The 27,833-nt window shown below is 42.1% G+C and overlaps 1 protein-coding gene and 1 pseudogene across 1 annotated transcript; both read left to right on the forward strand.

Moving 5' to 3' along the window:
• Nucleotides 1-27,827, forward strand: SERPINB5 (serpin family B member 5). The gene is made up of 7 exons (XM_001146935.7): nucleotides 1-1,126; nucleotides 8,478-8,652; nucleotides 11,012-11,149; nucleotides 13,421-13,538; nucleotides 17,028-17,170; nucleotides 23,175-23,342; nucleotides 27,316-27,827. Exons 2-7 carry the CDS (start codon nucleotides 8,485-8,487, stop codon nucleotides 27,706-27,708), a joined length of 1,128 nt encoding a protein of 375 aa, XP_001146935.1. The 5' UTR covers nucleotides 1-1,126; nucleotides 8,478-8,484; the 3' UTR covers nucleotides 27,709-27,827.
• Nucleotides 21,053-21,486, forward strand: LOC100614335 (ATP synthase F(0) complex subunit C1, mitochondrial-like; annotated as a pseudogene).
• Nucleotides 27,828-27,833: the final 6 nt, after the last annotated feature.

The raw sequence follows: 27,833 nt of genomic DNA on the forward strand, positions 1-27,833 counted from the left end.
GAGAAGCAACCAGCTCCGTTTCAGGTCCTTTCCTGAGACTGATTCGGCTGGAAGGGAGTAGGTCCCGCCAAATGAAGAAGCTGTGGGAAGACAGGAGGACAAGAACAGGCTCCACGAAGAGATTTCAGAGCAGAGCTGCGTACTTCTTTTTCTTTTTGTTTCGTTTGCTCTGTCACCCAGGCTGAAGTACAGTGGTTAGCTCACGGCTCACTGCAGCTTTGACCTCCCAGGCTCAAGTGATCCTCCCGTCTCAGCTTTCCAAGTAACTGGGACCACAGGCATGCATCACCACACTAGGCTATTGTTTTACATTTTTTGTAGAGATGGGGTCTCACTATGTTGCCCAGGTTGGTCTCAAACTCCTGGGCTCAAGCAATCCGCTCACGTCAACCTCCCCAAATGCTGGGATTACAGGCGTGAGCCACCGCGCCAGGCCTGAGTAATCCTAATCACAGGATTTTAAAAAGAAACTTCCTGCGCCACCCATTAAACAATATCTCCTACCAATTTGGTAGTAAATATTTTGCTAATAGTACCTAATTTTTAGGTAGGCACTGTGTTTATACATACATCCATTCCTTCTTTTTTGATTGTCTTTCTGTTTAATGGGCAGCTACCTCTTTTGGCATCTAGCAGAATGAGCTGCTGCAGTTTACACAAAAAGAATGGAGATCAGAGTACTTTTTGTGCCACCAACGTGTCTGAGAAATTTGTAGTGTTACTATCATCACACATTACTTTTATTTCATCTAATATTTCACCTTCCGGTCCTGCGTGGGCCGAGAGGATTGCCTTACGCATGTCTGTACGTATGCATGTAACTCACAGCCCCTTCCTGCCCGAACATGTTGGAGGCCTTTTGGAAGCTGTGCAGACAACAGCAACTTCAGCCTGAATCATTTCTTTCAATTGTGGACAAGCTGCCAAGAGGCTTGAGTAGGAGAGGAGTGCCGCCGAGGCGGGGCGGGGCGGGGCGTGGAGCTGGGCTGGCAGTGGGCGTGGCGGTGCTGCCCAGGTGAGCCACCGCTGCTTCTGCCCAGACACGGTCGCCTCCACATCCAGGTCTTTGTGCTCCTCGCTTGCCTGTTCCTTTTCCACGCATTTTCCAGGATAACTGTGACTCCAGGTAAGCAAGGTGGGGTAGCAGGGCTGGTGACTTCCTTTTTCAGGGAAATTCATAAATATCGTTATTTGAGCTGATTTGAGATGGTGAACAAAATGGACTTAGGTCCATTTTGGGGCTGTTTTCAAAGACGGGCTGTTGGGTTGAGTACTGTCGCCTCTCATCCCCCATGTTGGCAGTATTTCCAGCTCCCAACCCTTTGAGCACCAGGAACACCGCAGAGGGAGTAAAATCACTTAACCATACAAGGTAAGAATATGAAGAAGTCACATGGCTCGGAGGTTTTGGTGGTAGAGGTGTGCAACCATGATTCACGGAGGAGAAAATACTTCTGAGGACATTTTCAGGCCTACCTTGGAACTCAGAATGAATTTTGCAATGCTAGTTTCAGAAAGGGTGTGGTACCCGCAAACTGGGGAAAGTTGAGAAGTATTGGTGTGTCTGGCTGGCTCTTCTCCCTGGCTGACGTTGTAAGGCTGAGATTTAGGCATATGGACTGCCCTTCTTTTTGGCATTTTTAAGCATCAGATCGCTGTTCATCTACTTGCAACTGCATTCTTCTAAGCGGAAATTATTCTCCCTTCAGTTTTCTGGGTTTCAGCATAACTTTAAACAAGTTACACATTTCAGATGCGTATTCTTGGACTTTTAAATTATAATAGCTGCTTGTAGTTTCTTACTCATATGCTGTACACTTTTTCTTATGGCTTCATTTAAGCATATCATACTAAAAACCAACATGCCAGGCTATTCCAGAGACTTGTAACCAGATCCTCAGAGCTGGGGGCTCTTAGACATATTTCAGCCCAGCCCCCTCATTCTGTAGGTGAGGAGCAGAACTCACAGGGGTGATCTGGTGTCCAAAGCCACACAGCTTGTAAGTAGCACCGCTGAGATCGAATCAGGCCTTCAAACTTGCAGCTCGGGATGTTTCCACAACACCATGGGTCCTGTTACCATCTTTTTCATCCCCTACATCTCCCGGGAGGTTTTCGATAATGGGTTCCAAACCTCAGTCCCTGTCAGTTAGTGTAAGTGTTCGATGAGTTCCTTCATGGGTGGAGATGAAGCCTGTCTGAGGAAAGGAGTCTCCAAAGGAAATGAGTCAGCAGGTTTATATCTTTGCTTCCTAACGCCTTGAATTGTGCCACTTCAATCCCTCTGGGTTGCAGATTGACTTTGGGGCTATGCAGTCTCAGCGATTTGGGCCATTCTGGTGTGACTGAGTCTGGCTGTAAGTTTACTGCTTGGCAACAGTGGGCTGGGTCAGTGGTCAAGATCAGGCTTCTAAAGAGACAGGAGCAGCTATGATGCTTCAGAGCAAAGCAGATGCCCCCCTGCCATGGGAAATTAAAGCAATTACTAATAGCTGTATTGTACTTTCTTGCCCACAAAGCACTTTTCATATACATTGATTCACTTAATCACTTCGTTTAGTCCTCATAGTCTTTCACATTGCAGAAACTTCAAAATATCCTATTTTCTTAATCCTGCACATCCTTTGCTCCTCAAAGACTTAGAATGTGGACAACAGAGGTTGTGTTTTTTGGCATTCCATTACTGATATTATAATAGGCAAGGTTTCTCATGGCATTCCCTAAGGACTGGTTATACCAAATACTTGAGAGATGTTTTTCACCATGTCTTTCCATCTTTAAAATGAGGCAAGCCAGGCTAAATGATATCTACAATACTCTGACACAGTAAAAACGTAGTTTTTTTTTTTTTTTTTCTTGAGATGGAGTCTTGCTCTGTCACCCAGGATGGAGTGCAGTGGCACGATCTTGGCTCACTGCAACCTCAGCCTCCCAGGTTCAAGTGATTTTTCTGTCTCAGCCTCCCAAGTAGCTGGGATGACAGGCACGTGCCACCACGCCCGGCTAATTTCTATATTTTTAGTAGACACAGGGTTTCACCATGTTGGCCAGGCTGGTCTCGAACTCCTGACCTCAAGTGATCTGCCCGCCTTGGCCTCCCAAAGTGCTGGGATTACAGGTGTGAGCCACTGTACCCGGCCAAAAGTTAAGGTTTTAAGGGATGAAAAAACTATGCTCATAGCTCTGTTTAAATATGCACACCCGTGATGTGTGGTTGAAGAATGTGGTTGATGGTCTATAAGTAAAATGAACATATATTGTTCAAATCAGGATATGTTTGAGAGTAAACGGGGCACTGTTATTAATGTCAAGACAACAGACATAAACCAGGATTGTCCCAGGCAAAGTGGGATATATATATCCTACCCACAGGACTTTTTTCTCACCTAAATGGTCTAAAGACAAAAAATTTGAGGACCATTGGCTCAGATGCATAAAAAACTTAGGAAATCTTCATACAAAGACCAGTGACAAGCTATAAGTCTAGAGAAGTGAGCACAGCCCTACCCCCAGCCCAGTACATGCGTCTCCATTCACTGGGGCCTCTCTGAATTGAGTCAGTTCTCCCTGTCCCACGTTTTTGCAAGGCTAACTCCTACTTATCCTGTAGGACTCACCTTTAATGTGACTTACTCAGTTGTCACTGTCTCTGAGGAGGTGTCACTGAGGTTTCTAGTATGGGGGGTCTGTCACTCCTGGGGATCCCATAGTGACTTGTGTGCTCATCAAAACACTTAAAACATTCATCATACCACTAACTGACAGCTCCTTGGAGGCAGGGGCTATGTCGTTTTCACCTTTTCTTAATGCTTACCCTGACACACATTAGGTACTCAGTTAATACTTACTAGATGAAAGCAACGTCATACCAAGAGTTTACAACATAAGTGGCAGAAAGGGAACAAGGGCTTCTTCAAGTAGGAAAATCATAGGGAAGAAGTTTTGTGTCGATTGAACAAACCATGCAGGATATGTTGATATCTTCAAGGGGAGACTTCAGGACATGCAGGATTTTTGGAACTCGAGACACTTCTGAGAGAACAAATGCCAGCAAAGATGCAATTAACAACAAAGCAGGTGATCAGGTGTGGCGGGGAAGTGCCAGGCTGGGAGCTAGAAGCAATGAATTCTAGGTCTGGTTTTGCCACTCTCACTCCCTGCGTGGGTGGCCTGGTAGACTCACTTCATCTTTGTCTGCCTCATTTTCCTCATCTGTAAAATGAAGAGGTGTGGCCAGCCTAGATCCTCTCCAAGATCTTGTCCCACTTTCAAGGTTTATAATTTGCACAGATTGCGAAAGCAAGGTACTTGGAAATAAGTTCTTAAAACTGCATTTGTATTACTGCTTGAACTTCCATCTATCTCACTTTCCTATGGTTAAAATAAAGTTCCTTTTAAACTTTTAAGTGCTGAAAGATGTAGCGTTTTCTACATTGCAACTATAAACGAAGTTCTCCTTGTTAAAATGGTTACAGGGTTTTCACAGAAATGGAAGAAGACCCTTGTGACAAGGCAACAGAATGAAAAAAAATTTGTAGCAATTTTAGCACTTTCAACAGAAGTCATTAGGCACATTAAATTTATTATATAGGAATTGCTAATCTCTACTCTGGTACTTACAATTTTATAGCATTTGATCATGCAAAATGGTCTGTGTAGGAAGTTTGTATTTTTTCCAGGTCATGTATTGTTAACATTGCTGAGGTTTGTTTAAATGCTTTGATTGTCTTGCAACACAGTCATGTGGCAACTGTGGCCAAAGTCATCTTTTGAGCTACCTCAGACCAGATCAACTTTATAGTGTTTTTAGGTCACTTGGGACTAATCACAGAGCCACTGATCAGATTCACCGGGCAGTATTTGATTGATTACTTAGTGGGTGATTTTTTGCAACTACAACCATTTCCATGTACAGACCTTTTCTGTTTCCTTTAGCCAGCATCAAACAATGCTCTTGCCGCTGGGACCCCAGATACTAAGGGCTGTATGACCTTCCCAGACATGAAGGAGAATTTTCTGAGAAAGGAGCCAGTCAGCATAGGAACAGGAAGGCAGATCTCTTTGCGTTCATGCACTGAGGATTAGCATGCAAAGGAAGGGACTCACTCAAAGGGAAGGTCTGCCAGTGGTGAGAGAAAGCCCCAGAGATGTTAGGATGTCAGATGTGCACCGATTTACATCTCCAACAGGGACCTGGATCTAAGCCTTGAATTGCAACACAGCATTAATTGTATTGTGTAATTAACTATACTAAAAGCCACAATGATCTTGTATCCACAATCATTTAGACTAAATGTATCTCAAAATGTTGTGACAAGTGAATGAATAATGCTTTAGTGAAATAAAATGGTAAAATGAACATCTCCTCACCATTTGATCCACTCCTAAGATCCATTTGTAGGTGTTTGCAGCCAAACTCCCTCAGCACATTAAGATCTTAAACACCATCTTTCTATACAAAGGAAATCACTAAAAGTATAGTTTGTTATTGACTATGCAAAATTATTCTAGTTTCTCTTGGAGGATAATAAATACGTGCTTGGAGGAGCTACTTGTGTTTGTTAAAGCAGTTTGTGTGTTTTCATATTATTATCAGTGCGATTAGCTCTCCACTGGTGGAAGTGTTAAGAAGCTTTCAGGGATCTGGGTTTAGGCTTCTCTATTTGGTGAAGAAATAACTCATTACTTCTTGTACATGTTGAGTTTTACTTGTAGATGAACTTGGCATTACTAATATTAAATGTGCTGTGGAAGGAAGCCAGGTTTCCTATTCTGAAAGTCTGTCCACAGATTCCCCAAACCTTTTGTGAAGAGTTTCTTTATATTTTCCCAGTGGCGGGCACACTGGGTGAAACACTCAACAGGCTTTCATTTTTGCCTCAGTATACACCTAATGCCAGTCACCTTTCCCTGGGGTGTGATGTCACCTGTAGGCCCTTGCCCCTGCCCTGAGGGGAGAAGGAGTAAGGTTGTGGGCTTTAAAGAAAAGTGAGAGGCCCACCTGACTTCAGGGGGCCTCATGGTATATTTGCAATGGGAACTGGCCTGAGTGCATGGCTGTACTTATCAGGGACATATGGAGAAGGAGGAAGCCCGCGGAGATGACCAGTGAGCATGAACAGAGTCAATAAAACATTATTTTTGGATAATGAACTCGCTTTTTCAGACTCTGAGATATAATCGATTTAAGTCCATCCTACACACAAGCCATATATCCCATAAAAGGGAGAATTCTGAAGAAATGTTTAAAGACCAGGAGTCCTCTCCTCCATCTTATTCTCGTCTTTGCATTCTGAATTTGTGTCCAGGTATAAGGTGCAAATTGCAATCCTATTCATCATGCCTTTGACTCTTGACACACGTTTGGGTACTGGCCAAAGGGAGTCCTCTATCTTAAGCAGTGGAGCTTACTTTCTGATGCCAGGGTGCATGTCCTACCTGAAGACCTTCAATGTCACGTTCGGCCCTTGTGTCTGTGTGTGTGTGCCTGAGGCTTTGGGGGAACACTTCGAGTTTAATCCCTGTACTGCTCACCCCGGGGTAGTAATATCAATTCATTTCCCTTAGAAACATGCTGTCCTGGCTTAGGCAGAGCCTCAGGAGTTCATGTAGTTCAGCTCTGCTCCCAGAAAGGGAAGCCCTGACTGCCTGAATTTACCTAATTGTCTTTGGAGTCGATCAGTAACTACTAGACTAAATAGGTAGGTAGACCTTTATTAGAACAGTGAAGCTTTTTAAATCTGAGGACCCTGTTACACTCTTAAAAATTACCGAGGACCCCAAAGAACTGTTTCTTTAAAAAAAATGTAGATTATATCTATCACTATTTACCAAACTAGAAATTAAAAGCAGACACATTTTGAAATGTTCATTTACTAATTTATTAAAATAATATAATTAAATACTAATATGAATAATATATATATTTAAAAAAAATTTTCTAAAGTGAAAAAATATAATGAGAAGAGTGATATTGTTTTTCATTTTTGCAAATCTCCTTAATATTTGGCTTAATAGAAGGGATGTCATATAGCCTCTGGAAAACTCCGCTGTCTATTAGAGATTGAGAATGATCATGTCTTAGTATTATTATGAGAATAGTTTTAACCTCATGGACCTCCTGAAAGGGTGTTAGGGACTGCCAGGAGTCAAGACACAACACTTTGGAAGTTGCTGTGTTAGAATTAAAGAGCTCTGTGATGTGACAAGATGCCTAGTTGCTGCTATATCCACTTTACCAGGCTACATATTTTGAAACTGTTCCCTCTTTTAACTCCCATATTACTTATTATACCACTCACATGTCTTGGGCAGCTCTGTATTCTAGTTATTTGTCTGCATATCTGCCCAAAGAGACTATGAGCTTAGAGAAGGACGAGGTCCACTGATCCTTGTAACACTCTGGGTAGTGTCTTACACACAGATGCGTATTATAAACGCAAACAATAACGGCTGCTGTTTATTAAGTATTGTTATGTGCTGGGTGTCCTGCAAAGGCATTAGTTACTTTAAGTGTTTTCTAGCACTTCTCACACAGCACCACAAACCGGGCAGCTTAAAGCAACAGAAGCTTTATTCACCCACAGGCTTGGAGGCCAGTACTTTGAAATGACGATGTCGGCAGGGTCATGCTGTCTCAAAAGGCTCCAGGGGAGAATGTTCCACAACTTTCTCTTGGTTTCTGGTGTTGCCAGCAGTTCTTAGCGTTCTTTGGCTTCTGGAAGCATCCCTCCAATCTCTGCCTCCATTGCCATACGGCATGCCCTTCACACAGGTGAAGACATCTGTGTCTTCACATCTTCCCTCTGTGTATGTCTGTTTCTGTGTCTCTCCTTCTATTCCTTTAAGGACACCAGTCATATCGGATTAGGGCTCACCTAACCCCAATGTAACTTCATCTTAACTAATTATATATTAGTTAAGAAATAGGACATACCCTGTTTCCACATAAGATCACATTCACAGGTAATGGGGATTAGGACTTAACATATCTTTTTGGGGGACACAATTCAACCCATTACACTTACTAAATATTAAACTGAACAATGCAAAACTGCTGCAATTCGACTGTTTTTGTTTTATAAAAGTTTTAACTTTGTAGTTTAACTGAAATCCTAATGGAAACAATATGTGGTAAATAAAACCAACTGATGTTGATTAGTGCTGTCAACTTTTCTGACATATGCTGGAGAAGAGGTGTGACCACTGAGCTCCCGACAATGGCCACTGTGGCTGAGCAGGCCCAAGACTGCAGAGTCTAGGCAGAGCTGGACACACAGAGGACCTCACATGCCTTCGGACATTTGCCTGGAAGTTTCTTCACAACTGATCTTACTTTTGAATTTACAGAAAGTTCCTTGTTTCTTCTGAGATCAATTACTCTGTTTAAATAGAATTCTTATGGTGTTGGCAGAATGCAGTTGAGAAGATGTTAAAGATGCTTTAGAAACTAACCGCTCCCTTGTCCTTGCTTCCAGGCCCACAATGGATGCCCTGCAACTAGCAAATTCGGCTTTTGCTGTTGATCTGTTCAAACAACTATGTGAAAAGGAGCCACTGGGCAATGTCCTCTTCTCTCCAATCTGTCTCTCCACCTCTCTGTCACTTGCTCAAGTGGGTGCTAAAGGTGACACTGCAAATGAAATTGGACAGGTAAGCCCCAAAACCTTGTTTCTACTTTAAGTGGGAATACAGTTATTAGAACCCATAGGCAGTGCCTACGGAAAAAAGGAATGTAGACTTTGTGGCCAGAATTGGTCAAGATTCAGAATTGTGCCATTCCAGGACTCTCTTAAACTTTTTTTTTTTTTTTTTTTTTTTTTTTTTGTGAGACAGAGTCCCACTCTGTCACCCATGCTGGAGTGCAGTGGTGCGATGTTGGCTCACTGCAGCCTCCAGGTTCAAGCGATTGTTGTGCCTCAGCCTTCCGAGTAGCTGGGATGACAGGCGCGTGCCACAACGCCCGGCAAATTTTTGTACTTTTAGTAGAGACAGGGTTTCACCATGTGGCCAGGCTGGTCTCGAACTCCTGACTTCAGGTGATCCGCCTGCCTCGGCCTCCCAAAATGCTGGGATTACAGGCATCTTAATTTATTTTTAAATGTGAAAGCTCGCTTGTAGGTAATGCAACTCACATCTGGGACAGGCACCAGGCTGTGATGGAGATCCTGGAGATCTGCTGGGTAATCACAGCTTTTTCATTCTGACTTATAATATTTTTAATTTACAATGGTTTTATTGAGATGTAACCTCATGATAAATCAAGCAGCATCTGTATCGTTTTAGGGTTTCTTTCTGGCTATGGTTGATTATCTAGCTTTGTAAAGTTCTTAGACCTTCAAATGAGACAATTTTCCTGATTGTTCCGTTTTAAGTCCTCATGTACTTTTACACAATAGGTGAATGTTCTTATAATTCTATTTCATTATCACTCTTACGCTAATCATTCTAGGTTCAATAGAATTTCTTTTCTATTAGCTCATAAGCATTTAAAAAGGCAACACCTTCTTGTATTCATATGTGTCCAGAAAGTATGGCCCATAAGAGTTATTTAGGTAAGGATGAAGAATTTACACTTGGGACTTGAAGCAGCTTCACTCCTGCGAAGAGGAGATGTATCTTCTCATCAAGCCACATCTCTGAACTGCACAACTCCACTATCCCTACCCAATCTCCCATTCCTCATTTCTAATCTACCATTAGAGAAAGGCCAGCGAAAGAGAACTTCCGGGTAGTGGGTCTGTTCCTCAGTAATTCCTCAAGATCTTCTCAGTATATGCAACTGGTTCCCCAGCAGTAGTTACCTGGGCTCTTAAATTTTCTGGTCTCCTTCATCCATCTTTAGGCATGAGAGTTATGCACTGTCTGGGACCAGCATTTGACCCTGCAATGCTGAGGCTATGTAATTCATTGGGACAATGTGCCGGTTTGGCAGCGTTCGTTATCTGGGTTGTGGAATCACAGCATGGCCATTATGAGTTATGGAGCGAGGAGGGTGTCATCTTATGCTGACATTACATGTTGTGGTGTTGCAAGGCAGAAAAGATGCTGGACTATTGGTTGGAACAATAAAAAAAAAAAAAAAGGAACAAAATACAATGATTTAAGCCCTCCAAATGATAGTATCCTGGTTTTAAATGGCTTACAATATTATTACAAGAATAATTAACAGTTTGAATCCATATAATATTTTACATGTTTTACATATAAGTAATCCTCATTAACAACTCAGGAAAGCAGGTATTTTCAGCCCATTTTACGGAGAGGAAAGGAGGCTCTGAAGAGTTGGAGAAGATTCTCTGAAGAGTTGGAGAAGAGGTGGTGAAGGCTGGGATTCACAGGCAGGGCCATCTGACTCTAGCCAGCCCAGGGCAGCCCACCATTTATTGTAGCTGCCCATCAGAAATGACACATCTATTTACCTGGCATTTGCTAAAGCACCCAGAGGGACTAGACAGACTCTGGCTAGAGGCACTTGTCCTGAAATCTGATTCCTGCCTGATGATGGTGTCTCTTGTATCAATCTCTCTCTCTGGTCTTTGAATTGGATAGAAATTATAACCCAGCTTCATCGTTCTCCAAGTTTGGAAATCCTTCTGTGTGAGTATTAAGGGCATCACTTTAAAGAAAGGACAAATGTTCTCGATGGTTGATTTGGAAGAGTACCTTTATGGTAGTGTTTCTCAATGGGGACAATTTGTCCTCCCCTTCCCACTCTGGGATAATCTGGCAATGTCTGGAGACATTCTGAGTTCTCACAAATAGGGGGAGGATGCCACTGGCACCTAGTAGGTCAGGGATGCTGCTAAGCATCCTGCAGTGCCCAGGACAGCCCCACAAAGACTCATCCAGCCTGAATGTCAATAGCGCTGAGGTTGAGGAGCCTTACTTTACGGGAACTAGGCAGGAGGATTCTGTATGCCCAAGGACGTTGGTCATTATCACGTGTCCACTTCAGTACAGCACTATTCAGAGGCAATGCTTTTTGGGTAATGGATTTTTCTCTTAACAGGTTCTTCATTTTGAAAATGTCAAAGATGTACCCTTTGGATTTCAAACAGTAACATCGGATGTAAACAAACTTAGTTCCTTTTACTCACTGAAACTAATCAAGCGGCTCTACGTAGACAAATCTCTGAATCTTTCTACAGTAAGTTGTTTAAAGCAAGTAGCAAGACTTAACTTTTTACAAGGAGTGGCATTTTCATGCTGTTAGACCTACAACTTTTTTTCAGTGAAATTCATTTCTAGGATGTTCACTTGTGATTTGAGGCTTTAAATAAATAAATCCTAGTGGAGAGGTTGAGTATAGTGGGAATCAATTGCAGTCACATCTTCTAACTCAAAATACAGAGAAGCTTATGGGCTTTCCTTTTCCCTCTCAAATAAATCTTACCCTTTCTTTTACCTTCCTCTGAGAGAATGGAGAACAGAGTAATTAACTCTCTAATAAATGTAGCTCCATAGACAATGAGCTGTCTTACAGAATGTAAGACAGCTAATGATTTAAACTTTCTCCTTAAAGAGCAGGGCATATGGCCTGGGACAATGTTTTAAGCTCTCCACCTCATTTTTTATGCACACAAAGTTCTTCTGATGTTTCTCAAAATCAGCAAGAAAAATAATAACTATGAATTCACAATTTTCATCAGTCACAAATTAGTTTTGTTGGCTGGGCTGGTCAGATGGGGATCTCCACAGGCAGCTCTGGTTATATAAGTTTAGCCATTGCTCTAAGGAATCATACAAACACCACTATGGTACCCATTGTTGTAATATTTAAAAATCTGTATTTGAAACACACAGACAATATTCTAGACTACATGAAGTTTCCCTCTGTACTTCAGTAACACAGAGTTGATTTAGTTCCTGTTTGGATGGTCAGAATTTCAAGGTTTCCAAATCGAAAAGCTAGACTACCAGCTTTTAAATATTTTACCATGATTTTGCAACTTTCTGCAGTAGGTATTTTTGTGGTTAAGATCTTTTGAGGACATGGGTTACTAGATATTGTGAGTATATTTTTTGTTGCTTAAAGATACATATACACAACCATTTTTCTTCCAACAATCATCTGAAGAATTAAAAAAAAAAAACTGAGATGTGAGTTGAAGCCTGAGCATACATTTCTAGATGCTCCCTAAATGATCATTAAAGAGACAATTAACACATTTTTATTGCTGGCAGTGAGGACAATGGAGGCCCTCCTTCATCTGGCTGAGGCTTTCTAATGTTTTCAGGTGAGATTGGTTCTGTCAGTCAATGGTGACAGTGAGTCCCAAGGTTGATTTGCAATTAACTGAAACTAAGTTAATTGGCTAAGGCTGAAGCTGCTCTGAAGAAATTCAAGAAGCCCTGTGCTTGGAAGTGAACTGACATGACACTGAATCAAGTTATATTTAGTTTCATTGAACTTCCATGCAACATCTGGAATGATCTTAACCAGACTAGGAGTTGTAAAGTTTTGTTTTGTTTTTTTCCTTGGAGATGGAGTCTTTCTCTGTTGCCCAGGCTGGGGTGCAGTGGCATGATCTCGGCTCATTACAAAAGATTTTTTAAAAGACTGCTTTCCATTGCTCCTGCTAGGTGCACAGCATCTGCAAATTTACTAGTTAAAGGTCCAAACAAGTGTGCTCTGTGGAGGATCTCTTGCATAAGAACTATCTGGGTGTTAAAAGGGCAAGTTCTTCAGGCCCTTTTAACACCCAGGTAGTTCTGATTGAACCCAGGTAGTTCTGATTAAACCCAGGTAGTTCTGATTATCAAGGTGGGAATGGGGTTTAGGGTTGCACATTTTAAATAAGCATCAGAATAAGAACTCCTGCTATGTTCTCTCCTGCATTGTGTTTCCAACCTTAATTTGCAGATGGCACACCTGGAAATTTTGTTAAAATGCATTCTGATTCAGTATGTCTGGGGTGGGGTCTGAGATTCTTCATTTCTAACAAGGTCTCAGGTGATGCTGTACACCACCTTGGACCACAGTTTGAGTAGCAAGGGTCTACAGGATATTTATTTAGTTCAGCAAAGACAAGAGTTTTCTGCTCATAATTCTCTTTTCTATACATTTCCTATATTCTAATATATATGTATCTGTAGACATACAACATTTTCATGTTTCTGAAATTACAACCCATAAGAGAATTGGGCATATTTAACATAGTGTCTCTTTTGTTTTCCCCAAAGCTGATATTAAGTTGACAGATGCATTTAATAATTGAAATTGTCTTATAATTGAAAAAAATGAAACATTCAATAAAGAAATTTACTGACTTCTACATGAGGTTTCAATTCATATAGTGTTACCAATTTTGAAAGTGTACATATAGCAGTTGATATTTAATAATCCTTTTGTTAGAAGAGAATAACAATGCAATAGCTTGACTACAGACTCTGATTTTATGAACTGCATGTTTTTCAGGAGTTCATCAGCTCTACGAAGAGACCCTATGCAAAGGAATTGGAAACTGTTGACTTCAAAGATAAATTGGAAGAAACGAAAGGTCAGATCAACAACTCAATTAAGGATCTCACAGATGGCAAGTACCCTTTAATTGTTCTGCTATCAATCACCAGGTAAACAGGGCCTTCTATCTCATAAATGTTTGCTCCAAGGATAAAAAAAACATCTGGAGGATTCTCTGGATATTTTTACTACACAAGCTAAATTCTTTCCCTTCAAGCCTGTGAACAACTTGGATTTCTGGGCAATTCTTGTATCATCTCATCACTTGGTAGAAACTGTTGATGCTTCAGTGTTAGTTTACTTTGTCTTGCTCTCTGACGAGCTGTCACAGGCCCTAGTGGAATCCTAGCTGCGCCTCTAACAAAGTATGACTTTGGGCCAATCATGAGGCCATTTTTCAGTATGGAAATAGAGGGACTGGATTATAACTTCACGATCCCCGAGGCCCCTTTTAGCTGACAAATTTTACAAATTTGTTAAGGAAAAAGGGACATAGGCAACATATGTAAAAGAAAAACCGGCTGGACGCGGTGGCTCACGCCTGTAATCCCAGCACTTTGGGAGGCCGAGGCGGGCGGATCACGAGGTCAGGAGATCGAGACCATCCTGGCTAATACGGTGAAACTCCGTCTCTACTAAAAATACAAAAAATTAGCCGGGCGTGGTGGCGGGCGCCTGTAGTCCCAACTACTCGGGAGGCTGAGACAGGAGAATGGCGTGAACCCGGGAGGCGGAGCTTGCAGTGAGCAGAGATCGCGCCACTGCACTCCAGCCTGGGCGACAGAGCGAGACTCTGTCTTTAAAAAAGAAAAAGAAAAAAGAAAACCAAACCAAACAAAACCGTAGTGTCAGCTTGTCCTCAGTGCCGCAGCTTCCCATGCTGGTCGTTCCTCTGATAGCCTCGGGGTCCAAGAAGCTCCTAGGTTCTTTCTCCGGCTCAGGGCTTCCCCTAGGCGTCTCCCTTGTCGGACTCCTCGTCCCTCCCTTAAAATTGCCGGTGAGTTGTCTTCCTTGCTGGAAAAGAATTAGGGTTATGATGATTTTGAGGGCAAATCAGTGACTTTGTCCCCCTCCCCAGTGGATATATTTATAATTGCATCTGGAGGGACCCGTTGGGAGGCCGGGCCGAATCTAGTCATGAAAGAATGAAGCCTAGGCAGTCGCTGCTGTCTAGGGAGGGATACACTTCCGGGGCAAGGGAGACCCACTTCCTGCGAGAATGACTAGCGCCCCCAGCTGCTCTGTTTCTGTACTGACTGAGGAAGTTCTAACAAGACAGTAACTGCAGAATGAGAACATGGAAAGAACACGGTCTCTGGAGTCATTCAGCACCTAGGTTCAAATCCAGACACTGGTACTTACTAACTGATATTTGGACACAAAGCTTCAATTTACTGAACTGTAAAATGAGGCATTTAATTTTTAAAATTGTATTATATTGTGTTTTATTTCAATAGGTTTTGGGGAACAGGTGGTTTTTGGTTACATGGATAAGCTCTTTAGTGGTTACTTCTGAGATTTTGGTGTACCCATCACCCAAGCAGTGTACACTGTATGCAATGTGTAGTCTTCTATCTCTCACCTCCTTCCACTCTTCCCCCACCCCACAAAGTCCATTATGTCATTATTATGCCTTTGCATCCTCATAGCTTAGCTCCCACTTATAAGTGAGAACATACACTGTTTGGTTTTCCATTCCTAAGTTACTTCACTTAGAATAATGGTCTTCAGACCAGGCATGGTGGCTCATGCCATAATCCCAGCACTTTGGGAGGCCAAGGCAGGTGGATCACCTGAGGTCAGGAGCTCAGGACCAGTCTGGCCAACATGGTGAAACCCCGTCTGTACTAAAAATACAAAAATCAGCTGGGCATGGTGTCACGCACCTGTAGTCCCAGCTACTTGGGAGGCTGAGGCAGGATAATCGCTTGAACCTGGGAGGCGGAGGTTGCAATGAGCTGAGATCGTGCCATTGCACTCCAGCCTGGGTGAGAAGAGAGAAACTGCGTCTCCCAAAAAAACAAAACAAAAAAAAGAATAATGGTCTTCAGCTCCATCTAGGTTGCTGTGAATGCCATTCTTTCTTTCTTTTTTTTTTTTTTGAGATAGAATGTTGCTCTGTCGCCCAGGCTGGAGTGCAGCGGCATGATCTTGGCTTACTGTAACCTCCGCCTCCCAGGTTCAAGGGATTCTCCTGTCTCAGCCTCCCAAGTAGCTGGGGCTACAGGTGTGTGCCACTACGCCCAGCTAATCTTTGTATTTTTAGTAGAGATGGGGTTTCACCATGTTGGCCAGGCTGGTCTCAAACTCCTGACCTCAGGTGATCCGCCCGCCTCAGCCTCCCAAAGTGCTGGGATTACAGGTGTCAGGCACCGCATCCAGCCATGAAAAGACTTCTGAGTTTGAAATGGGAGGCTCAGGATTGAAGTTGAAGCTCTGTCGTTAACCGGCTCCCACACTTCTTTGTTCTTCAGGTTTCTTCAATAACACTAATATATATTTAACATATTATATAGCGTTGGCAGGACCAGTTACATAATTTGCATGGTCCAGGGCAAAAGTAAAAATGCTGGGCCTCTTGTTTAAACATTTATTAAGAATTTTGAGGTAGTGACAGCTGAACATTAAACCAAGTGCAGGGTCCTTCACACAGGGGTCACAGGCCTGTGAAGTGGGCCCTGAACATTGGTCTGAAAATTGGAGATTAGGTAAATGAAAACCCTTTATAAAAAACCTGTGGGCTATTCAAATGTGAAGAGTTCTTTTTATTAAGGGATCACTCCCCTTGAATTGTTTTGGCTATTGGGATTTAGCTTTATAATAACTGCAATTGTGATTGAGCCCTGCGGTGATTACAGTTGACCTTGAGGCAATCAGCCTGCCCGCAAGGAGTGCAATTGAGAGAGTGGATGGAGAGCTGTGGGGTGAAGGGGACAACCTTCAGACATGCTTTCCAGCTGAGGAAACTAGAACAGCTCCTTGGCCTCTCTGAGCCTCAGTTTACTGCACTGTAAAATGGAGATAATGATCTTTGCCTTATAGGACCATTGTGAAAAGACTGAGATAATATATGTGAAATTCTGCCATAAAGAAAGTGATTACGTATTTTCATTCAAGAGCACAGGCTTTGGAGTCAGAAAGAGCTGGCTTTGAATCCTGAATCCACCCTTGTTTATATATCATCCTTGAAAGTGACTTATCATCGCTGAGTCTCAGCTTCCTCATTCATAAAGTAGGAAGAAATATATATCATGTGTATCAAATAGCTTGTATACTGCCTGACACAGAATAGGCATTCAGAATGGTAGCTGTGCTTTCCTTCTTATTTCTCTTCCTTTCTTCCCCGCTCCTTCATTCTCCTCTGCTGACCTCTTTGGTAGATCTGGTTGTGTCAAGGTAGAAGGAGAGAAAAGAGTCCTTCTGAAATTTGATGGTTGGAACTATCAGGCCTTACATGATGTGACTCCATGAAGTGGTAAATACTCAGCGAATATGCATGTGAATTTCAGATGTAGTTTGGAAGAATAATTCTGCTACTTGTGTTTTCCTAAAATTGTTGCAGGCCACTTTGAGAACATTTTAGCTGACAACAGTGTGAACGACCAGACCAAAATCCTTGTGGTTAATGCCGCCTACTTTGTTGGCAAGTGGATGAAGAAATTTCCTGAATCAGAAACAAAAGAATGTCCTTTCAGAGTCAACAAGGTATGTGGGGCAGCATGTAGCAGTAAAAGGAACCCAATTATAGATGTGAATAATGATAGGGACAGAGTGGGGCATAAATCCATTCCAACGAGGAATCTGAGGGCACGGCCGGCAAAGTGCCTTTCCTGAGATGAACAGCTGGAAGGTAAGTGGTACAAAAAGAGCCAGAATCCAGAGGCCCTCCCTCCTCTTTTCCACAATGTCTTCAAGGATCTGAGCTGAGTGAAACTTTATAGAATTTATAACCCAGTGAGGAAAGCTAAGTCACCGGCTGAAAAATAGCTACAAACATCTGAGAACTTTAGCAGAAAAGGAAAAGACCAAACTCTGTTATCAGAGGACTTTGGATTGTCATGAAACCTTGACATCTAGGAATCTTGTTCCTGATTGATTAACTTCTCTAGCATCTCATTTCCTTATCGGTTGATAGCGAAGTATATTGTTCTGGGATTTTAATTTATAATTTATAAGATGCTTTGATGGCTGGGCGTGGTGGCTCACGCCTGTAATCCCATGACTTTGGGAGGCCAAGGCGAGCAGATCACCTGAGGTCAGGAGTTGGAGACCAGCCTGGCCAACATGGTGAAACCCTATCTCTGCTAAAAATACAAAAATTAGCTGGGCATGGTCGTGGGTGCCTGTAATCTCAGCTACATGGGAGGCTGAGGCAGGAGAATTGCTTGACCCTGGGAGGCAGAGGTTGCAGTCAGCTGAGACTGCACCACTGCACTCCAGCCTGGGCAACAAGAGTGAAACTCCATCTCAAGAAAAACAAACAAACAAACAAACAAAACCAGATGCTTTGAAGCACTTGTTGGCTGTGAAAAAACAAAGTATAGCTTACTCATTGGCATCACTGGAAGTTATTATGGGAAGAATTAAGAGCCTGTTTTGCAGGCCAGTCTCATTGATACTGTTGAAGTAAATATGTTAAATAATTAATAGAGGGTGGGCACAGTGGCTCATGCCTGTAATCCCAGCACTTTGGGAAGTCGAGGCAGGCAGATCACGAGGTCAGGAGTTTGAGACCAGCCTGACCAACATGGTAAAACCCCATCTCTACTAAAAATACAAAAATTAGCCGGGCATGGTGGCATGTGCCTGTAATCCCAGTTGCTCAGGAGGCTGAGACAGGAGAATGGCTTGAACCCAGGAGGCAGAGGTTGCAGTGAGCTGAGATTGTGCCACTGCAGTCCAGCCTGGGTGACAAAGTGAGACTCCATCTCAAAAAAAAAAAAAAAAAAAAAGAAAGAAATGGGTAAAGTACCTCTTTTGTAAATGAGACCAAGGAGCTGAGACTGGAAATTTGACCCATTTTATTGGAAAACCCAGAGATCTATATGATGATGTGATGTGGTCTCCGTGGGTGGGATCTGACTTGTGTTAGACTGGAAGCAGCACTTCAGTTAGTACCATACTTGAAGGTAGCTTAGTTACCTGTAGCTCCTACGCATCAGTTCTAGTTTTCATGCTTCTCCCAGTAGTTAGAGTACCTAGCATCAATATCTTGTTTTTGCCAAATATAGTAGCACCTTCTTAATGCTAGCATCCATGAGGAAAAGCCCTGCAAGATACAATCTATGCCTGGGTTAGCTGGATGGCTTCCATTACTCTTTCTTTCTTTGTTCCCATGGAATTTTTATTCATACTCTCCCCTGTCCACTGCCAGAATTTGCTTTTCCACAGTGAAATCTGTTTACTTACATAGATCCCCTACTAGTGCATGGGATTTTTAAGGTAGGGACAATGCGTTATTCACCTCAGTGTCTACAATTTCTGGCCAAGTCCCTAACACATCAGTAGGTGCTCAGCAAATTTGCTGAATGAATGATCAGTCCCTAAGGGTCAGTTTGCTTAAACAATCAATAGCAGACAAAACCTGACTGGCCTTTGGGACTACCATGGTTTCCTATGCAAGACCCATTGGGCATTTTCACTGGGAGAAGACAATGATGACTGTTACTGCTCCTTACCGACTCAAAATATCCATGGGTGCTGAGGGATGGGTAGGAGGTCTTCCTAACTTCCTGAGTTTAGCTTCCCAACTGCAGTGGTCTTCTCAAAGCTGACTGCAGAGACAGGATTGACCTTGCACACAAGAGGTCTGTCTGAGATTCTAGAGACATACCTTAGGCTCTTCATACTCTTGTGTTTTGCACACACAGGTCCTTGAGTTTTAAGCATGGCTTTTTGACCTTCTCACTGTTGTCTTTTACCTGGAGTGGAAGTGGAATGTGACTTTACCCAGCCTCTACAGTGAGTTAGGGAGGGGTGTTGGCCCCACTGGCCCTGACGGCATCCACACAGCCTTCACTGTCATGGAGTGACCCCTCTGGCTCCTTTGATCAGTGATTGGCTCTCTTCCCTAGCAAGGGCTGGCAAAGGGTTCCTAACTCTGTTTAAGTGAAATCTGAAACAGGTTGCCAATGGTGCCTCTCTTCAAGACCCCAGAGCCAGCCTGGAAGGAACACCATGAAAATGTTGCAATAGTCAATGAGTAGAATGTGGACTTTTGTGTCAACCACACTAAGGGTCGTACTTTTTTCATTAAGAAAGTATTAATGTGTGTTTTTTGAGAAGGGAGAAAGAATGTGTGCTATTCCTTTATTCTTGCTATTAAATCATAAAGCTAGGTTATATAAGATCCTGGAAACTCAGCCTTTATGAACAGAATTAATAAAAGTTTGAAATGTCATTGATCTCTCAGTGTTTCACTTGATAAAGCAATAAAATGCTATTCACAGCTGCATGAGGCTACACCCTTCTTTTGAATGCAGATGCTATTACTTCTCCTTTGTTTTCTTTGAATTGCTTTGTCCACCCTAGAACTTTTTGAGTGACATTACTAAACCTTTTCTCATGCCCCGTGGTGTCTCCGGTAAGGGTTAGACTAAATTGGTGAAGTTATATCATTAAAAGTTTAGTATAGTACTTACTCTGATAAAGATATCTATCCATATATATCTATATTAGTATATATGTTGTATTATATTTTCTGGGGTAGATAGTCTTTATTTGGTCCTCTTTTCAGAAGATATGTCTCAACATGTGTTTCAGAAAATAAAATACCCATAGTCAGTGCCGATAAGTGAAATTGATGACAGTTTTTGGAGGCCACAACTATGTGCACATTCAGAAACTATGAGCAGTCTAACCTGTTGGAGATTTTTAGACAAATTTCTTTAGGAGGAATATATTTTAAGACAATATCCTCTTTAGGAGAAATAAAGGGAAGAATTATCTGTTAACCTCCAAAGTAGTATGTTTTCCTATAATTCTGTTTTTGGTTACACATAGAGTTGAAGTCTTCCATTATTTATCAGCCAAATATTCAGTGAGCAACTACAAGCTGGGGTAGAAAATGAGACTTAGTTTCTGCCTTGACTGTATTCTAGTTGGGGTGGGAAGTGGAAAGACAATCACTAGATAATATTTCTAACACTGTGGCAAGTGTTAAAATAGAGGTATACACAAAAGTAAAATAAATAACGTTTAGCTCTGCTGGAGAGAGGTATTGGGGAAGGTTCAGCTTAGTATTTGAAGACACCAGATGCAAGTTTACTGGAGTATTATCCTTGCAGGCTTGATATGAAGCTTGAAATTTCTCCCCAAAGAGATTTAGTTAACAGGCAAATATCCCATGGGAGGTATATGTCAATAGGTTATACGACATTACTGTCAGTCTTTTACAACTTAGCGTGAATTAATTTTCCTTCAAGAAATCAGTCATCTCTGGAGCAGAGACAGGAGGCCAGGTGTTAATAGGAGCAAAGAGAAGAAAAGGCCTGGGCAGTGCTTGGAGATAAAGACCTGAACGATCAGACCCTTCCATGGGCTCCCTTTAAGAAGAGCAGGGCGAGACCAAGGGCTAAAGTTGGGAGACTGAGAAAATGCAGACCACCGGGGCATTACTTATTTCTCCAGCTCTGATCCGCTGTTGTACTAGGGGCCTAATCCGGCCTGTGTCTGCCTCCTTCTTGAATAGCCCAGAGAATTCATCTAAACAGCCTTCCTACAGCAGCTCCCCACTTTAGGTGGCCAGACAGGAGTTCTAGACCAGGTTGTCTCCTGGGACATTGACACCGCAGCCAAGTTTATTGGTGCTGAGGCAGACACAGTTGGTGTGGTTGGTTCAGGGGCTACCATTGGAATAGCGTTTGGCAGCTTGATCATTGGCTATTCCAGGAACCCATCTCTCAAGCAGCAGCTCTTCTCCTATGCCATTCTGGGCTTTGCCCTGTCTGAGGCCATGGGGCTCTTCTGTTTGATGGTCGCCTTCCTTATCCTCTTCGCCATGTGAAGCTCTGTGGGGGTCACCTGCCTGTCCCTGCTGCTGCAGCTGCACACCATTCTTGGTGCTGGGCTGTGCTAAGCTTTACCATTGAACACAACGTTTCTGGAAAAAAAAAAAAAGAGCCGAGCATACAGTGGAGCTCAAAGGGACTTAGAGATAATTTTAAAAAGACTTAGAGATAATTTTAAGGAACATTTTCCTTTTTAAAAATTATGCAATACTCCAAGCATTCAGAAAATGATAGAGAATAATAAAACGAACACCCATATACCGATCAATCATCTTTTTGAACTTAATATTTTGCCTTAATTATTTCAGATATTTTAAAGAAAAAATATAACAACAGTTGCATTGCTTTGTATGTATCCCTTCACTGCTCACTCCACTGTCCTGTTCCTCTTTCTTCCTCCCCAGTGGTAACCATTATTCTGAATTTACAATTTCTTCATTCTACTGACAAGAATACTGAGGCCTGGAGAGATTGAGTGATTTGCTCAAGGCCACAGAATCTGTTTATGTCACATTTGGGACTAAAAACCAAGGTTCTTATCTTCAATTCAGACTTTGTTAATTAGCTCAGATCTGAGTAGGTGGCAGTACAGTGGGGAGTGGGCAATTCAAACCAAAGACAAACAGAGAGGTCACAACAAATATTGTTTTGTTCTGCTATGTGCTAAGTTTGTTGTTGTTATTGTTCTGTTTTGTTTTGAGATGGAGTCTCGCTCTGTTGCCCAGGCTGGAGTGAGTGCAGTGGTACGATCTTGGCTCACACCAACTTCTGGCTCCCAGGCTCAAGCAATTCTCCTCCCTCAGTTTCCCAAGTAGCTGAGATTACAGGCGTGTGCCACCATGCCTGGCTGACGTTTGTATTTTTTAGTAGAGACAAGGTTTCACCATGTTGGCCAGGCTGGTCTTGAACTCCTGACCTCAAGTGGTCTCCCAAGGTGCAGGATTACAGGCATGAGGCACCGTGCCCAGCCAGTTTTTGAAATTAGGGATTTTATTAGGAAAAGCCGTATAAATGGTTATGTGGGTTTGCAGTAGAATTTACTTTCAAGTCAGCTCCACCAGGAATAGTTTAAAGATCTCATAGGCATCTGTAAAGAATAACAAACGTTGCCTATATTTACAGCCATACAGTCTTATTTTTAAGGTTTGATCTATGCAAATACAGTATTATATATACTTCATGTAATGTGTAACATGTAGATTATAAAGTATATGAATAACTTTTCAAAGTAACACAAACTCTTCACAGGACAGTCTCTGGTTTGGGTGCAATACAGTTTGGATCTGAGTGGATGATGAATTATAAGCCATAATAATCTGACACTGTGTCAAGAGCAAATTTGTGTATATATATATATATATATGTACATATATATTTATGTGTTTGCCTATATATGTGTATATATGTGCATGTGTGTATATATGTATGGGGTATATATATATAGTATGTATATATAAGTGTGTGTATATATAGGTGTGTGTATATGTATATGTGTGTATGCATATATATGTATATGTGTATATATAGGTGTATGTATATATGTATGTGTGTCTGTATATATATATAGGTGTAGGTATGTATGTGTGTCTGTATATATACATGTGGGTATATATGTGTGTGTGTGTGTGTGTGTGTATATATATATATATTTATGCATGTGTAAATTGAAAAGTAAGCAGTCCAAATTTTCCCTTTTACAGACAGACACCAAACCAGTGCAGATGATGAACATGGAGGCCACGTTCTGTATGGGAAACATTGACAGTATCAATTGTAAGATCATAGAGCTTCCTTTTCAAAATAAGCATCTCAGCATGTTCATCCTACTACCCAAGGATGTGGAGGATGAGTCCACAGGCTTGGAGAAGGTAAGGAGAAGGCAGGTGCTCTCCACAAAGGCACCCCCTGCCTTGGCAAAGAGTTGTGCCAACAGGTCTGTGTGGGCCGTGAGAGCTGGGCCGGTAGCCCTCCCTTATTGCCACTGGCTCAGTCACCTCCAAGGACCCATGGTTCTTTCTGGGGCCTTTCCTCCTTAATATTAACAACAGCCAACATTTATTTGGCACTTACAGTGTTCTAGGGACTGTGCTAAGTTGCCTACGTGCATTATCTCATTTAATTCTTACAGCAGGCTGATGAGTTAGAGACTGTTACCACACTCTTGTTTACCAGTGAGGGAGCTGAGGCACAGAGGGGTGGGTAACTGGTCACATAATTAGTCAAGGGTGTGTGCAGGATCAGGATTTGGGCCCAGGTAGTTGGAGCCAGGTTCTTAACTGAAGGCTAGAGTGTCTCCCTCACCTCCTAGGCAGTGAAGGCACTACGTTGCTACGCACTGCCAGGTCCACTATCATGTGACCTGATATCAAGCATCCTCTCTCTTGCTCTTTCTTTTTTTAAAAAATTAGTAGATGTTATTTTTAGAGTAGATCTATGCCTACAGAAAAATAAGCAGAAAGTACAAGGAGTTCCCATATACTCCCCTTCCCATCCCAGGCCTACAGTTTCACCTGTTATTAGCATCTTGCATTAGTGTGGTATGTTTGTTACAATTGATGAGCCAATACTGACATATTACTATTATTATTATTATTGTTTTAGAGACAGGGTCTTGCGCCATTGCCCAGGCTGGAGTGCAGTGGCATGATGGTAGCTCACTCTAACCTCAAACTCCTGGGCTCAAGTGATCCTCCTGCCTCAGCCTCCCAAGTAGCTGGGACTAAAGGCACATAGCACTATGCCTGGCTTTTTTTTTTTTTGTAAAGGTGGGATCTCACTGTGTTGTCCAGGCTGGTCTTGAAATCCTGGCCTCAAGCAATCCTCAGCCTCAGCCTCCTGAAGTGCTAGGATTACAGGCATGAGCCACCACACCTGGCCTTCACAATTTACGTTACGGTTCACTCTTTGTGTTGTACATTTATGAGATTTTAATATGTACACATATATGCTTCAAAATTTTGAATTATGCAGATACTATTTTATAGTACACATTATATATAAGTATTTTATTTTATATGAAAAGGGTTATTATATTATTTTATTTATATAGATTTTTAAGGCACAAAGTTTAAATAAGAGTAGCAGTTTTCTCTGCAGGTGAATGGAGTTTTAGCTTCCTCTCTGCTCCTTCACCTCTGCTTAGCTGGCTGAGGCCTGTTCTCCCTTTAGTCCCTCCCTGGCTTCCATTCTAGCTCCACCCCGCCTGGCCTCAACCCTTGGCCAGGAAGGAAGAAGGGGCTCTTTGAAGGCCTGGATCACTTGCTATATATCCACATGGGCCTCCGTGATTTGCTGACTTTCCAGGGGACCATCCAGTCTCCAGCTTGCTCCTTTGGTTGCCATTATGTTTTAGCCATCACTTTATTAACTGAATTATAATTCCTGTCCTTCTTCTTCTTTGGTGTATTATTCTCTCTGTTTATTTTCTTTCCATTTTATGCTTTATCTTTCAGCCATTATCCAGCTGTCTTGGATTTTACCTTTCGTTCTTAAAACACCCTCCAATAAGCATCAATTATTTTCTTCTTCTTCTTCTTTTTTTATTTCAATAATTTATTTTTCTTTTTTTAAATTATACATTAAGTTTTAGGGTACATGTGCACAATGTGCAGGTTTGTTACATGTGTATACATGTGCCATGTTGGTGTGCTGCACCCATTAACTTGTCATTTATATTAGGTATATCTCCTAATGCTATCCCTCCCCCCTCCCCTACCCCACAACAGGCCCTGGTGTGTGGTGTTCCCCTTCCTGTTTCCAAGTGTTCTCATTGTTCAATTCCCACCTATGAGTGAGAACATGCGGTGTTTGGTTTGTTGTCCTTGTGATAATTTGCTGAGAATGATGGTTTCCAGCTTCATCCGTGTCCCTACAAAGGACATGAACTCATCATTTTTTATGGCTGCATAGTATTCCATGGTGTATATGGGCCACATTTTCTTAATCCAGTCTATTATTATTGGACATTTGGGTTGGTTCCAAGTCTTTGCTATTGTGAATAGTGTTCCAATAAACATACGTGTGCATGTGTCTTTATAGCAGCATGATTTATAATCCTTTGAGTATATACCCAGTAATGGGATGGCTGGGTTAAATGGTATTTCTAGTTCTAGATCCTTGAGGAATCGCCACACTGACTTCCACAATGGTTAAACTAGTTTACGGTCCCACCAACAGTGTAAAAGTGTTCCTATTTCTCCATATCCTTTCCAGCACCTGTTGTTTCCTGACTTTTTAATGATCGCCACTCTAACTGGTGTGAGATGGTATCTCATTGTGGTTTTGATTTGCATTTCTCTGATGGCCACTGATGATGAGAATTTTTTCATGTGTCTGTTGGCTGCATAAATGTCTTATTTTGAGAAGTGTCTGTTCATATCCTTTGCCCACTTGTTGATGGGGTTGTTTGATTTTTTCTTGTAAATTTGTTTGAGTTCTTTGTAGATTCTGGATATTAGCCCTTTGTCAGATGAGTAGATTGCAAAAATTTTCTCCCATTCTGTAGGTTGCCTATTCACTCTGATGGTAGTTTCTTTTGCTGTGCAGAAGCTCTTTAGTTTAATTAGATCCTATTTGTCAATTTTGGCTTTCAATTATTTTCTTCTTAAAGTATAGAACTAAAGAAAATGACCTTTTGAGTTTTGGAAATGATTTTTTTTTTTTTTTTGAGATGGAGTCTCGCTCTGTCCCCCAGGCTGGAGTGCAGTGGCATGATCTCGGCTCACTGCAAGCTCTGCTCCGGGTTCACGCCATTCTCCTTCCTCAGCCTCCCGAGTAGCTGGGACTACAGGTGCCTGCCACCACGCTCGGCTAATTTTTTGTATTTTTAGTAGAGACGGGGTTTCACTGTGTTAGCCAGGATGGTCTCGATCTCCTGACCTCGTGATCCACCCACCTTGGCTTCCCAAAGTGCTGGGATTGCAGGCGTGAGCCACTGCGCCCAGCCGCATCTCTCTCATTTTTTAAACCAGCTAAAATGGATGCATTCACTACCTATGACTCTAGGGCATGGCTCAGAGTTAGTTCAAATTCCCATTAAAAAAAAAAGTAACTTTAGCTTTAATTTAATTTTCTAAATCTGATGCCATTCCTAGTACATGAATATTCTGGATTTCCTCGTAGAGAAATTACAATAAGCATTCAAGAAATATGTGTAAAAACTTTCTAATTTTATATTCATTTCACTATTGTGTATGCAACATCATAATCCAGGCATTTGTTTCTATAAATCTACTCTCTAACTTAAGGTTGGGTGCGGTGGCTCACACCTTTAATCCCAGCACTTTGGGAGGCTGAGGCTGGCACATCACTTGAAGCCAGGAGTTTGAGACCAGCTTGGCCAACATGATGAAACCCTGTCTCTACTACAAATACAAAAGAAAATTTAGCTGGGCATGGTGGAGTGTGCCTGTAATCCCAGCTACTTGAGAGGCTGAGGCATGAGAATTGCTTGAACCCAGGAGGCGGAGGTTGCAATGAGCGAAGATCACACCATTACACTCCAGCCCGGGTGACAGAACAAGATTGTCTAAAAAAACCCAAACAAACAAACAAACAAACAAACAAAAAACTACTCTCTAACTTAAAATGAAAAAACAGAACCCTGTCCTCATAAATTTCAGTGCACATGGAAAACTGTTATAGGCTGGGGAGGAGGAGGACACAGCTGGGTGGCTGCTGGGTCTCCGGAGTCACATACCAAAAACTTCTGGGCCATCTTTGGTGTTCCATCCAGACTGCTGTGAAACTGGGCTTATCATAACACCTTATGTTTTCAATCTAGCCAGGTCTTTTACAGTTGGAAATAAATAAAAATAATTTCTTTTCATTTTTGTCCTTCAGATTGAAAAACAACTCAACTCAGAGTCGCTGTCACAGTGGACTAATCCCAGCACCATGGCCAATGCCAAGGTCAAACTCTCCATTCCAAAATTTAAGGTGGAAAAGATGATTGATCCCAAGGCTAGTCTGGAAAATCTAGGGCTGAAACATATCTTCAGTGAAGACACATCTGATTTCTCTGGAATGTCAGAGACCAAGGGAGTGGCCCTATCAAATGTTATCCACAAAGTGTGCTTAGAAATAACTGAAGATGGTGGGGATTCCATAGAGGTGCCAGGAGCACGGATCCTGCAGCACAAGGATGAATTGAATGCTGACCATCCCTTTATTTACATCATCAGGCACAACAAAACTCGAAACATCATTTTCTTTGGCAAATTCTGTTCTCCTTAAGTGGCATAGCCCACGTTAAGTCCTCCCTGACTTTTCTGTGGATGCCGATTTCTGTAAACTCTGCATCCAGAGATTCATTTTCTAGATACAATAAATTGCTAATGTTGCTGGATCAGGAAGCCGCC

Source organism: Pan troglodytes, chromosome 17 (genome assembly GCF_028858775.2).
Source record: "Pan troglodytes isolate AG18354 chromosome 17, NHGRI_mPanTro3-v2.0_pri, whole genome shotgun sequence".
NCBI lineage: Eukaryota > Metazoa > Chordata > Mammalia > Primates > Hominidae > Pan > Pan troglodytes.

Coding starts and splice junctions, on each gene's coding strand:
- SERPINB5 (XM_001146935.7), top strand. CDS start 8,485: ATGGATGCCCTGCAACTAGCAAATTCGGCTTTTGCTGTTGATCTGTTC. Junction 17,171..23,174: donor GTCCTTTCAGAGTCAACAAG/GTATGTGGGGCA, acceptor TCCCTTTTACAG/ACAGACACCAAACCAGTGCA. Junction 23,343..27,315: donor AGTCCACAGGCTTGGAGAAG/GTAAGGAGAAGG, acceptor TTTGTCCTTCAG/ATTGAAAAACAACTCAACTC.